This window comes from Nesoenas mayeri (assembly GCF_963082525.1).
Source record: "Nesoenas mayeri genome assembly, chromosome: 16".
NCBI lineage: Eukaryota > Metazoa > Chordata > Aves > Columbiformes > Columbidae > Nesoenas > Nesoenas mayeri.
This window is the reverse complement of record NC_137562.1, coordinates 15093369-15108017: the sequence shown is the minus strand read 5'-3', so window position 1 is coordinate 15108017 and position 14649 is coordinate 15093369. Positions and strand designations below refer to the sequence as shown.

General features: G+C 50.7%; 1 protein-coding gene across 1 annotated transcript in view; it reads right to left on the bottom strand.

The window, feature by feature from the left end:
- Window positions 1-13768, bottom strand: part of CBFA2T2 (CBFA2/RUNX1 partner transcriptional co-repressor 2) — a 55635-nt gene extending 41867 nt beyond the window's left edge. The window contains exon 1 of the mRNA XM_080354534.1: window positions 13674-13768. Within this exon, the coding sequence (XP_080210660.1) occupies window positions 13674-13701 (28 nt within the window). The 5' untranslated portion in view covers window positions 13702-13768. The remainder of the gene's footprint in view (window positions 1-13673) is intronic.
- Window positions 13769-14649: the final 881 nt, after the last annotated feature.

Here is a 14649-nt window from a genome sequence, read left to right as displayed (position 1 = left end):
CCCTCACCATCAAGAAGTTTCTTCTCATATTTAAGTGGAACCTCCTGTGTTCCAGTTTGTACCCATTGCCCCTTGTCCTGTCCCTGGCTGTCACCAGCAGAGCCTGGCTCCATCCTCCTGACACTGCCCCTTTCCATATTGATCCCAGGAATGAGTCCCCCCTCAGTGTCCTCTTGTCCAGCTCCAGAGCCCCAGCTCCCTCAGCCTTTCCTCACACGGGAGATGCTCCACTCCCTGCAGCATCTTGGTGGCTGCGCTGGACTCTCTGCAGCAGTTCCCTGTCCTGCTGGAACTGAGGGGCCACAGCTGGACACAAGATTCCAGGTGTGGTCTCCCCAGGGCAGAGCAGAGGGGCAGGAGAACCTCTCTGACCTACTGACCACGCCCTTCTAACCCCCCTTCCCCGACAGCACCGAGAACCCCCAGCATCCCCAAGAGTTGATCCTGAAGGTCAGCGTGGTCATGTCCAACCATTTTAAGCCAATGTTATGCCAAGCTCAGCCACCCATGCGGGTGTTTGCTCCTTGCCTCTGCTACCCACCCAGAAATAAAACACGTATCAGCCTTTAAAAACCACACAGCACAGGGAACCAGGCAGCTCTTCTCCCCTCTCCCAGCTGCGGGAATGCTTGTCTTGGCACTGGGAGAAGGAAGGTAAAGCGTTTGGCTCGTTAGCCACAGCTTTATCAGCATTACAGGGCAGAGAGAGCAGCTCCCAGCCCCATGCGGGATGAGGCTCAAGAGCTGAAATCCAGAAGGGCAAAGTGTTAAAGGTACAGGGGAAAAAAACCACAACAACTCATGTGGGGTGTGTGTTCCACCAGATCTCCTCTTGGAGGCAGAAATAACAGCAAGATTAAGTGATACGGGTGGTAACGTGCAAAGCTTTCTAATAGCTGCCAGAATTCGGCCAGTTCGTTATCCAAAAAGGCCTGTTTTTGGTGTAGGATGGAGTTAACTCCCCAAAAATGCATATTAGTTCTGTGGTGGGAGATGCAGAGAGAAACAAGAAGAGAAAGCAACGGATGAAGCGTCATTTTAGAGCCATGAGTGTTTTGAGATTCTTCAACTGGCTTCTATTAGGACTGCATCCTGTAAATAGAATAAATACATGGAAAGATTCCTTTCCAGAGGTGCAGGGGAAGCAGCAGGTTCCCTCCCATGGCCCTGCCATTCCATTGCCACAGAGGCGCTTGGGCACGGCTCGAGGAGAACCAGGTGTGATGAATAAAGACCTGAAATGTTATTACTTTCATCTTCTGTCGGAAGCAGAGCCTGGTTGCAGATTTACAGCTCCTGTCAACAGGAAGTTCATGTTTACAAGTTTCCAGGAAGAAAACCCCAGCATTCCTGTCCTATGCGGTAGCTCAGTGGGGCTGCAGTCTCACGTGGGAGTTCTGAGATTGGTATGCTAGACAGGAACGAGTTTTAGCCATGTAAAACACCCAGACCAAAAGATAAAGATAGGAAAAAAACCTGAAGGCCAGAAGGAAAACAATAATTCAGCAATTTGGTGGAAAATACACAGCAAGACAGCAGAGCCACGACTGGAAAAATAGTTTTGTAGCATCTGGGATTCACACTTCAAAGAAACAGAAGAATTTTAAGAGGATGAAAAACTATATTCAGGCACTAATGTGAATTTTTCTCCTCTGGTGGAAATCCCTTGTCATTCCCATTGCACTGCTCCTCCAAGGGTCGGCAGCCAAACTCAGCCCACGGTCACACCGAGGTGGCCCCTTCCCTCCCAACGTGGGACCATCGTGGTGGCTGCTGGTGATGCCGGATCCACCAGGATCCACCACGATCCATCCTCATCCCGGAACAAACCCAGATCGAGCCACCAGAGAGGTCTGCGTGCCGGTGAAGCCACAGCCCATCAGCAGATCCGCGGCAGCTTTCTGGGTTGCGCAAAGTCGCTCCAGCACCCTGCGCGTCTCCGCAAACGGTGTCAGCGCAGCAGCTGCTGCCTCGCGAATTCACACCCGAATTGCGCAGCCATTTCCTCGTGCAGGAAAGCCACGTTGTCAGAGCAAAACTTCAGACGCTAAACCTCAAGCTGAGGACATCATTCATCGCCTTTGGCAAGCAGAATCATCCTCTGAAACTTGGACTTAAATCTTCCCCTTCCATATAGTCATTAAAGAAAACCCACACCAAAAAATTCAGAAATCACACAACAAGGAGACATCAAGACAGCCAAAGGTCAAGCAGCCAGCGCTCTACCAACATGCCACAGAACAACATTCGAACCCATATATATTTATTTAGGCCACGTTGAACAGTTTAGTAAATATGTTTACGGAGTGCATAGGGCAGTTTCTGATCTGAGCACATGCTGGTCCCAGGGAATGTTTCTGTCTTGACAAATGGACATTTTTCCAACAGAATAATGATTCAGTTAAAAGATTCTTCTGAAACAAACTCACCCAACTAAACACAACAAGTACAGAAAATCAAGTCTAAAAAAAATACAGCGAGTGTCTATGAAGAGAAACAGCTGAAGAAAACCAGGCTGACAACGCACAGCCCACCCACCCTTACAAACTTTCAGGATTTAACATGCAAAAGCTCGAGACCAACCCAGCTAAAGCCCATAATAGCTGGAGGCACCAGCCCCCACCAACAGCATCAGGACTGTGCCGGACACTGTAGCTGCCCCAGCACAGATTTGGGGTGACCCACCTCACCCAGGGGTGCACATCGCCACCGGTCACAACAGCACTTTCCATGTCAACCCACCAGCACCAACAGCAAAATTCCCAACGAGCTCAGAGACACGGGGAGGAGAGAGTCATGCAAAGCCCCCCAGATTTGTATTTCCATCCTAAGTGCTTAGGGGGAATCACAACATCACCGAGGAGCTGCCTGCCTTGTACCCAAGCGTTTGACATCCAGGTGACACCATCCCTACCCAAAAGGACAGGAGCCATCAGATCCCGTATCATTTTACAGAGATAAAGGGGGAATTGCTCCCATTCTGCATGCTGGGCAAGCTCCCCGCAGTCACGGAGCCATCAGAGCATCCCCAGTCTCTGTTTGTTCCCACAAACCTGGGAAGTAAGATGCCAAAAAACACGCAGGAGGGTTCGAAGAGAAGACTTTTTAACAGACTGAAAGGAGCATTTGGTCAGAACATCGCATCGAAGAACTCAGAGCTCTTCCACCCCCTCCGTGGATGTACGTACTCACACAACTGCCAAGAGCTACAAGAAGTGAAGTGTCTGTACGTTCAAGTTAATTAACAGGGGAAAGAGGAAGAGGCCAAAACTTACCTGCAACGCTAAACTCAGATTTACTAAACTTGAAACTTAAAGAGCTGTCAAAATCTTCATTTTTTACACCACAAATAAAAAAACACAAAGTCTCAGGAGAAAGAAAGGGACATCTTAATTTTAAAAAACAATAATAAAAACCTGGAGGAAGAGACGAAGAAGAGATGTTCATCAGCTAAGCTGCTTCAAAGTGGGGTTGGATTTGATGGCACAGGCAGTTAAAAGCAGCATTCTGGAAACAGCTGATTTGATTTGGCATTGTTGCTATTAAGAGAAGGAAAATAAACCAGCTCGAGCATACATTTACTTCCTCTATCATTTCATTAATCCTACCCAGAGCCATGGCTGAGGTGAAGTCGTGTTTATCACAGGCAATTCTGCTTCAGGGTGTGCTCTGCCCAGGTGAAACAGCCCAATGTGGGGCTGCTCTGATCTTCCCCCAGCTGTGTTTTGCTGATGGTCCTGAACGTCTCCACCTGTTTCTGCAGACGGAGCAGCTGCAGTGAAAGGCGAACACCTGGGCTGCGCAGCCCTGGCCGCCACGCAGGGACAGCAGAGGAACAGCAGCTCCTGCCCTGCTTCAGGCCTTATCAGTATTTGGACTACAAATGCTGTGTTTGTGGTTAATGAAATGTTGTGCACTGAGTTCAGCACAACTCATTTACATACAGCGAATGACCATGGTCATCTTTCCACTCACCAGCCACCACAAAACGCCTGAAGCGGGTGAAAGAGATGAGCACCAGGTACATCACTGGTCCTACTCATGGCTGTAGGTCACAGATGCCCAGCAATCACACACTTAGAACAAGCAGCACGCCTGCACAACAGCTTTGGGTTGCACCAGCACAGCCAGGTGGGACTCACGATGGGCTGCAGCTTCTCTAGGTTGTTGCAGCTGAACACGGCCAGCACGACGTGTCCCCGGCAGCCGGGCTTGTGGGACCTCGGCTCAGCACAGGGACAGGGACAGACAGAGTGCACGTGCTGGGAGCTGCTCCTGTTTGATCTGATGTTCCAAGCTCTAGTGTGAGTCCTTCGCGTTTTACTTCTCTACACATCTAGTAAACAGATGACAAATACATAACCTTTTTAGAAGGGTGTGTTACAACAGGACAAGGGGTGATGGTTTTAAACTAGAAGAGGGGAGATTCAGGTTAGACATGAGGAAGAAATTTTTATCATGAGGATGGTGAAACACTATCCCAGGTTGGCCAGAGAGGTGGTGATGAACCATCCCTGGAGACATCCCAGGCCAGGCTGGACGGGGCTCTGAGCACCCTGAGCTGGTGAAGATGTCCCTGCTCACTGGGGGAGCTGGGAAGGTCTCTTCCAACCCAAATTATTCTGTGATGGGATGGTCAAAAGATAAGAAGTGTTGGAGGTGCAGCCCACTAAAATACTTCCATGTGTTCAAGAGTCCAGTTGAACCGACATTCATAAAAACTCCTCTTGGGTCCCATTTCCCATGACCCGCCTCCCTCTGTCTCCTGGGTACTCAGCCTCCCAGTTGCCTTGGCCGCTTCTCAGTACATCTTTGCAGGCAGGAGAAGTTCACCGTGAAAACCGAGTGTGGCTGTCTTCTTGACCCGTGCAGAACAGCTAATCCCAGAGGGATAAACCTGCTTTAATGAGGAAACAATAGGACCTTTGATAAAGCATATGCATTTTTGAAAAGCCCTACTAAAACATTCCTTAGTCTCTGGGACTGGACGACGGAGCTCTAAAATGAATTTTGTATGCGCCTGTCTCAAGCTGTGTAACATAACACGGGGCAGAGGGAGCAGACTGCTCGCTCGTTTGCAAGACACCGTAAAATCTATAACAGCGCCGGAGGCAAATTTCCCATGCCAATTGACATCTGCGTGCCACCCCTTCAACAGAATGCCTCATCCTTGGGCTGCTGGAGGAGCCAGAGGACACCACGATCTCCAGCTCATCCATCTCTTCACACCAAAAATGGGACCCAACATAGCAGGAGCTGACCTGCCCCCAAGAAAATGGACTAAACCCACCAGCTGGGTTCATACAGACCGACAAACAGCTGTGAGACGGCAGGAACCTTGTCAAAGCCAACCCAGGCTGCAGCTGAGCTTGTGACCTCCAAGCTGAACCTTCAGGCCTCTGAAAAGCTGAGAATCAGCACCAGGTTTTACATTTAAAAAAAAAAAAACATTAGATTTTAAAACAATTCCTAATTACAACTTGGGTGGAACCTCATCTGGGTGTTCCTGCTCCGGCCGGGGGACTGGACTGGATGTTCTTTTGAGGTCCTGCCCAATCCCTGCCATTCTGGGATTCTGTGATCAGGTGTAGAAATCCACTTTATGCTTATTGTACAAAAATCCTCAGGCACTTGTTTTCTGACCTCGCGAGACCTTGCTCTGGCACCACAGAAGAACCCAATGAACTGACATTTCAACACTTTCTTTTAACCTCAACTATAAACACACAACTGCTGAGAAAAACCAGTGATGCTTTGACATGACACAACCAGTCTCGTCGAGGGATAATTCCTGCGCTTGTACCAGTGACTGGAATTACCAGAGCTTTGCCAACAGCTTAATGAGATGGAAACTCACGCTCCCACTGCCAGAATTTGTTTGTCAGGCTGTAAACTATTTAGATGCCCCGAATATTTTGCTTCTGTGCTATAAAACAGGTGTGAAGAGGTGCATCTCCATTCACGGAGCCGCCGCTCGGAGCAGCCCAGCGTTTGGACAGGACCACGGGGGAGGGATTTAAATTCCTGGCACGGTGCGTGTACACAGGCGGCCCTGTTGGCTCATCCTCACCTCGGTTGTTTCTGTGGATCAACACACTCATCCCGTGTTGGAGAAGCAGAGTTGGCACAGAGAAGTCTACTGCACATGGTCACCTGAAGAAGCCCATGTATGCTACCGCTTCTTGCTTTTTCTTTGAGGATATCTGGAGAACTGGTATCTCCCCGGCCTTCAGACTGGAGGGACAAGCAGCAGCTACTCAGGCTCAAACAGGAGATCAGTGTTCAGGCTGACACAAGTGATCTCAAGCGAGGCTTGAAGGTTTGTCAGTGCTGCCCAATCTGCGATGGTTTAGGAGTGGGAGTGCATCTCTGAAAGAACGTTCTTGAAGAAGCAGCAGTTTCTCAGGAGTTTCTCATAAAGTACGGCGTGTATCGTTACTCACCACGGGAAGGTGATCCATTAGCATCTGTAGTGCGAAGAGGGAAGCAAACAGCAGAAGGAAAGCAAAGCGCTAGAAAGGATTTCTGGCTAGAATTCGATGCTTTACATCTTTGCGTGAACACGGGCGGCGGGCTGCAGAACGCCACGCTCGCATCGCAACTGCAAAATGGGCACAAGGCTTCCATCCAACTCGGATTTAATGGCACAGAAGATAGATCCGCTCTTTGAGAAAAATCCCAATTGTTGATTTCTATTTTGTCTGGCGATGGAGCACAGTATTCCTCCTTCCTTCCTGCCAAAAGTGGTGGTAGTACCATGTACTTTGAAGTAATTACAGAAGCTCATCCCAGAAATGGCTGCGTTTCAAAGTACGGAGGAGATGCAAAAGTGGGGAGTGGCTCCCTGATGGATGTTTAACCTGTCTCAGACCTCACGGTGAAAAGATGCTCTCACCAAACCAAACCAAACCATCGCTCTTTGCTTCCAATACCTGTCCAGTTTGTTTCCGCTTTGCCTGCCTGACCCTGCTATGGCTGGAAACTCCAGAGCAGCCATGGGCAGGAGCTGCCTCGCTACAAGATGCTCGGCTTGAAACAGGGTTTTTTAGTGTTGAACCGATGTCAAACTCCTTGGAAAAACTGGCCAACGTTTGACTGTGCCAACCCTGCACCCCCCTAAATACACAGCCTGGGTTTTGCAGTACGCTTGGAAGTGTTCAGTATTCTGATTATAGGTAAAACAGCCACAATTATCCAAATAAAACTATTACTATATTGCGCCTTAGATCATAAATAGAACTTAATGGATTTTATTACATCCCAGGAAGCAAGAGCTACAGAAGGAAAAGTATCGCTAAGAGTGCATTGCTACTACCTATCAATTTCTCCTAAACACTCAGCACTTAAGAAATACCCAAAGAAACACACTGCTCCCACAGCATAACTATTGCAAATTCCCCTCTGAGCTCTTCCCTTTTAGCCAACTCACATGGTACGTTTCAGCAGCTGAAAATTAAAGGGTCACAATATTGAGCCTTCAGGTATCAAGTTCACAATGGAAACAGCAGCTGACGTGGAAAGGGTGCTGCTGAGCACGGCGGTAATAATTCTGTTGCCTCGGAGCTGGAAGCAGCTCCCTAACACAAAGTTTGTTATTTAACTCAGTGAGAAATGAAAGAAAATGCCACAGCCGTGGATTTATTCCTTACACAGCCTCTTTCAAATCATACTCCAAAACTGGAGCCACGCCAGCAGTGAGACTCTTTAACTCAGGCTGCAGCATCCTCTTTAATCCAAATAACTCCCCTCCGAGTGCCAGTGGATGCAGTGTCAGCGACAGTCTAAATAAGGGCTGCTTGTCCTTCGAGTCCATGCAAGCTCTTCTGTTGCAGTCCAACCTCCAGAAACCTTCACAGGAGCCAAACACAGCTCTGTGCCTGGGATCCACCAGCAAACAACACGAAATCATGGAATCGTGGGATGCTTTGTGTTGAAGGAACCTCCCCAGCTCCCCAGTGCCCCCCCTGCCATGAGCAGGGACATCTGCACCAGCTCAGCGTGCTCAGAGCCCCGTCCAGCCTGGCCTGGGATGTCTCCAGGGATGGTTCATCCACCACCTCTCTGGGAACCTGGGCCAGGCTCTCATCACCCTCATGGGGAAGAATTTCTTCCTTACATCTCGCCTCTCCCAGTTCAAAGCCATCACCCCTTGCCCTGTCACTACATGCCCTTGTAAAAAGTCCCTCTCCAGCTTTCCTGTAGGTCCCTTTTAGGAACTGAAGGCTGCTACACAGTCTCCCTGGAGCTGCTCTTCTCCAGCTGAACACCCCAACTCTCAGCCTGCCCTTCCAGCACAGTTGTTCCAGCCTCAGATCACCTTTGTGGCTCCTCTGGTCTCTCTCAACAGGTCTGTGTCCTTCTGATGCTGGTGGTCCCGGAGCTGGACGCGGGACTCCAGGTGGGCTGTGTCTGACAGCCACCAGCCCAGGCGACCTCACGGACAAGGACAGGGACCAGGAGGGCGCCTGTGGGGCCACGGGCAGCCAGCCAGACCCACACCTGCTTCCCGTCTGCCCCTCCTCACACCATCCAGGAAAAGCCATCTTGCCACCCCAGGGAATCCCCACCTCTGCGGTGACAGCCCCGGCCTGCTGTTATCTCCCAAACAGATGCATTTATTCTCTTGAGAGCCTCCCACGCCTTATCTAGCTGGCAGTTTCCAAACGTCGACCGCCAAGTCCAGCTAAAACCACTTTAGGCTCTTAAGGGAACTATTGCTGCAGCGCGGGCGCCCCGCGGCAGGTCCAGCCGGGACGGGGATGGAAAACACCCCCTGCACCCCGTGCCCGTGCTGCTGTAAACAGGACCTGGCACGGGAAGGGATGTACAGTTTACAAAGATCTCTTGCTTCAAGCAAATTTGCCTCTCAACACATGGCCAAACTCTCACGCAATAAATTAACTATTTGGCAGCCCCTGAACTAGCGCTGGAGCCAAACCAATTAGGGTTTAATGTGATCCCAATTTCCTATTTCTGAGATGGGGGTCGAGGAGGGGGGGACAGAAGGGGGAAGAGGAGGGAGGGAAAGCGAAGTAAATCCCCTCCTGGTTTATAAATCCTTGCTAATCATCCCAGATAAACCTGTCACCCACAGCTCTAAATCTGTATTTGCACTTGCGTGCTCCAAGGGACGCGATGGGAAAAGGCGCATTGGACGCAGCCAGCCTGACTCCTGACATGTGTTTTCCATACTTGGGAAATTCAATCATTTAAAAAATATTTACCAAGCTTTGTCTTTAATTAGAAAAACATGACGACGGATAAGGCAAGTTATTGTTTCTAAGTTATAAATGTCAGAGACCCTAACGATGTCAGAAGATAAACCCCATTACCGAGCCACGTACACGCTGCCAGGGCAGAAAATGTTTTGAAGGTTTTTTTCATCTCCCCTCAAAGTTCAGATCTTTACAGTCACAATTCAGCAGCAGGTTTTCGGCCCCTACCAAATCTAATCAGGGAGGAGGAGGAGGAGGGAAGAGTCCTGCCTGCGGATCCGCTGGACAGGGTGTTTGAATGCAAAAGAGCTTCCACAGCAGGGGAGGAACTGGGAGCCATTTGACTTCTTTGTGTTTGAACACCCTGACTACAGCACCTCCCCTGCACGTGCAGTTACCTGCCCTCACCTAAGATAAGCAAATGAATCTCATCCCAACCCGGAAATGCCGCAAGCGGAGATATCCCCATCCTTTAAAAAGGTGTTAAATTAAGTTTCTGCTTAACCAAGACCCACCAAAATGTTTGCTCCAAACAATATCGCCACAAAATGCTGTCTTCCACAATACTCACAAAAGAAAAGAAAGCTGACCGTGCTCCAAGCAGACAACAGAGAGCATCCCGGAGCTCTGACAACATGCGACCGCACAGATGGAGCCCACACTACAGCTCCGTTTGCTCAGGCGCCGCTGACCAGATGCAAAGAGCCTCTGCAGACAGGATGCACAACAACTTAGCAGTGTAACGCAAATATTTGTTGGCTAACAGACACAAAACATAGATGGGATGTAAGGAGGCTAAGCACTGGTGTGCTCACCACTCATGGGAAGAAGCCCAGAGAGTCCTTGTCAGCCAGGCGGGAGTCAGGGAAGGTCCCTGGATCGTGTCAACCCAACCACCCCCCACCAGTCCTTGGCCACACCAGCCTACTCCCACTTACACCCACCACGTACAGGCTCTCCTGTCTTCTTTCCCCTAGGATTTTATACCATCTTCTCTTATCCCTGTTGCCACCTGTCAGAAATGGCGTGACAAAACGCATACTGAAGCCAGACGGGAATATCCCAGGTGATACATTCGGAGCAACTTGCTGCTGCAGCAACTAGGCGCACGATTAGCAAGTGACAGACCAACTCCCGAGAGATCATATGCATTGAAAAATGCAGAGGTATTTAGTTCAGGGAGAATCTGGTAGTGATGCCAACAAACTAGTGTGTCTATCGAGTCCACTCAAAGAGCAGCAGGAATTCTGCAAACATTCACTAAGTATTCATCCAATTATTTTATGACATCCACTGAAAAAACAAGCCAACGCTACACTTTCCATTCAAAGCCATACCTGTAATGAGAGAATTCTGTAATATTTCAGAAGGCTTTAAAGTGTCACCTGTGGACCCAAAGCCAAGACAATGGCATGCCATTTATCTTCTGAAAATATACTTGCAACCCAAGGTTGAGTGCCATTATCAACTACTATCTTAAATATCGACATAAATCTACACTGGAGAAAATCCCTTCCTGAATAGTCTGATCCTTTACATTATACCAAGACTGCAAAGCCAGTCTTTGAGGAAAACATATGTGCAGAGTTTGAATTCCAATTGCCAGGTAAGTTACTACCTGTAGAAGTTAGTGCTTCTCCCTCTAGAGGGACATGAAATGGAGTAAAGAACATTTTAGCTGAGCTCTAAGGCCAGGGCTGATCACCCTGGAGTGCACAAACACAGCCAAACCGATGTCCAGCGACACCTTCGCAGCTGAATCAAACACAAGTCAGTGTATTTCACTCTCCTGAACTCCAGTGCAAGGGAAGAGAAACATCTTAAGCCTTTCATTTTACAGCGTATGAAAATCAAGACTAAGTCCCTGAAAGATCCATTTTAATTTCTGCCCATTGGAAATATCCATGTAAGATCCCAAAGCTTCGGAGCAGTCCCACATTTCTCCTTTCCTTACAGATCACTAGTTTCACACTGAGCACTCATCCACTTCTCTTAACTCACACCCAAAGAAATCAAGCAACCTCCCAGCATTGACAGTGACTGTATTTATAATACAGCAGAAATCACTGGGCTAATCACCAAGGCAATGCATATAATTTGTGCTTATAAAAAATATGAACCTACAGCTGATTATTCACTTTCTCGAGCCCAAAGATAAAATCCAGCAGTGTTTTTGGACAGACAATAGGCCCAAGAAGTAAGTGATGTCTTGTGCCAGCGTTCAGCCCGTTCAATAACTGGCACTAACAGGACATCGTTACCTGCTCTATCTATAACGCTGGCGCAGGCTATAACGCATCTTTATGTGCTTATCCTTATAAAACAGCTGTATGGCTCACCGGGGTTACCATTTGCACTTCACCAATGGATGCTGAGCCACAGTTGTACTAAAGCTGCACGAGAAACGATGCTTTAACTGCTGCTGAGTCACCCGAAGCACCCCAGGTGACTGTCACCCCTCTGGCCAGGGGTTATGGCCTTGCTGTACCTGCTGGCATCAGGTCAGCGCAATCGCCTCCTGACCCGGTTCTGTCAACAGGACCCAAATGAAAAGCCCTCCTCTCAGACAGGGTTTAATATTGCAAAACTGAGTGGCTATATACACGTTTATACGTTCCTGCCACGATCCAGAAAAACACTCAACTTGCCCAAGGTTGCAGAAAGTGCCACAGCTGAGAGAGGAACTGGCTTCACATACCCACCCTGAAGCTACAGCTTTAGGCACAAGGTCTCTGCCTCCCTTCAATTGTTTTTAAGTAGGGTTTCAAACGCTCTTCTCCTTCCAGTGCTCAGACTAAGAGAAATAGAGAACACGACCAGTCACTGCACACACCATCAAGCTGCACCATGAGCAGACACAGCGGGTGGGATTTGTTTCATTTACCTCCTTGCTGCCGAAGCCCAAGCTGGCTGTCCTGGACTCCCCTTGCAGTCAATAAAAAAGCCCAGGCAACTCCAGCTCATAATTCATCTCATCCTGAGAGAGGTGTCCAAGACCGATGAGATGAATCAGCCTCATAAGTGCCTGTTCCTTCATTGAGACTGCAAAGGGAGCTTGGAGAAAGGGGATGAGGCACAGAGGGCTGACTTCTGGACAGTGAGGCTAAAGCAGATGATCTCACCCCAAGCTCCTTCTGCGGGGCCTTTTCTTCAAGGCACACAAAACGAACAGCCCTCCCTGGCAGCGAGGTTTGGAGCCAGTCAATCAGGTACCAGGGTTCTGCAGAGCCACATAGATGTTAACACAGATTACTTGCAGCTCCCATTGCAGTTTCCACATTAGCTTCAGCATCTATCTCTACGTTGCTTCCCTGTGAGCAATCATACCTCATTTGAAAATTCCCTCATTTCCTCTGAGCTCTGGGACGTGCTTTTAACTGCTTTCCTCCTGTCACTGAACTATGACTTATCAACAGAACCATGATCCAGCCAGTGGGTAAATGGCCTGTCCAGGCTGTCAGTCTAGATACCCGGTACCCACGGACATCGTGGCTCCGTCTGGCACCTCTCTCCTCAGCCTGGGACGGCTCATGGTCCATTCCTGATTGTGGATAAACAAATGCTGTGTGCACAAGCACCAATGAGAAAAATGACCACGAGGTTAACGTGGTGAGAAGCAGCAGCTGACCATCCACCCTGCTCCCGGGCAGCAACAACGCGCTCCCCTGCTCACCTCGCTGCAGTCAGACAAACCTGTTTCGAGAAATTAATGAAAGTGGGGCTCCAACTATTCACCTTCCCAGCCCCAAGTAGCAGAGGATGCTGCAACAGACTGACTTCATGTTCGTACACGCGTGTGCCTGGTCAATGCCCGTCCCAACGCGAGCTCTGGGTCTGGCCGCTGCCAAACCCCCCAGCGGCTCCTGCCACGCCGGGGGGTGCCGGGGGTCCGGGCAGCCGCCCTGCCAGCCCTGCCGACCCTGCCAGCCCTGCCGACCCTGCCAGCGCCAGGGACGGGCCACAAAACCCAGCCGGGACGGGTCACAGAACCCGGCCAGCCCGGACATTAAACACAACCCAGCGGCCGCCCCGCAGGGCTGCAGCCGGGCTGGTTTACAGGTGGGGGTCCCCCCAAAGTAATTCCTGGCCCGGCTGCCCGACGCTCTGAGGAAAATGAACCACATGCTGAGAAATACACACCAACCCAACAGGAATATTTTACATTTTTGTATATAAACGCGTGCAGCTGGAGGAGCGCGGAGGGCGCAGCACCGCTCCCCGCACCGCGTAACCGGGCAGGGCAGGCCCGGGGGGGCCGAGCCCGGCGGCGGGGCCGCCCGTCCCGCTGCCTCCCGCTCTCCCGTCCGCCCCCCGGCCCGGCCGGGCCGAGCCGAGCCGTCCCGTCCCGCCGCCCCCGCCCGGCCCCGGCCGCCCCCGGCCCCGCTAGGCCCTTCGCCCCCGGCCGAGCGGCGCCGAGCGGGTCGGCGCCTGCCTCCCCCCTCGCGCCGCGGCTCTTACACTGGCAGCCGCCCGGGATCCCCACCATCGCCCGGCTCCTCGGCGCCTCCTCCCGCTCCCCGCCGCGGCCCCGCCGGCCCGGCCCGGCCCTTCGCCGTGACGCTACCGGGGGCGCGGCCTACCCGGCCCGGCCCGCCCCGCAAGGCCGCGGGAGGCCCCGGCCTGCTGTGGGGCGGCGGAGTGGGACGTCGCTGTTTGGTCGGAGGAGATGCTTTCGGAATGAATTTAATGATTAATTTTCGCCTAATTGTGGTTTATGTCGTCCCCAAGACCATCTCACCTTCCCCTCCGCTCTGCGCTGTGGTCTCCCCGCTAACTCGGAGTTGTGGCAATACCCGAGGGCTTAGTCCACAGCCCCGCACCGGGGCCTTGGGTGTTGTAGCCGAGGTTGGATGGATTAGGTGGCCAGGCTGGCTTGGACAGACATCAGGCCCTGGAGATGATGTTTCAAGCCTTACAGGAGAAGTGAGATGAAGAATCATGCGCTGGTTTGGGTTGGCAGTGACTTTTGAGGATCATCTAGTCCAACTTGTACTTGGACATCTTGTACTAGATGAGGTTGCTCAAAGTCCCATTGAATCTTCATGCCCCAGTGATGGGGCACCCACAACTTCCGTGGGCAACCAGTGACCCACCAACCTCATCATAAAAACCTCCTGCCTTGTATCCAATCTAACCTGACCCTCTTTCAGTTTCAAACCACTGCTCCTTATTCTGTCATTACAACCCGTGGTAGTATGCCTGTCTCTCATCTTTCTTACAAGCCTTTATCTATTAGGCTGCAATAAAGAAAAATGAAGCTCCTTCCAAGGAACAGGGAGCTCCGTGGTCCTTCTGTGGAAGGGGGAGAACTTGGAAAGCCTTGCTACGAGCTCTCATGGGCAGGGCTGGCTTTGTTGGCCGGGGAGTTTTGTGTGTTAGGAGATCTCCCAAGGAATGCTGCTTTTCCACAAATGCCCCAGTGAGTCTGGCCCCA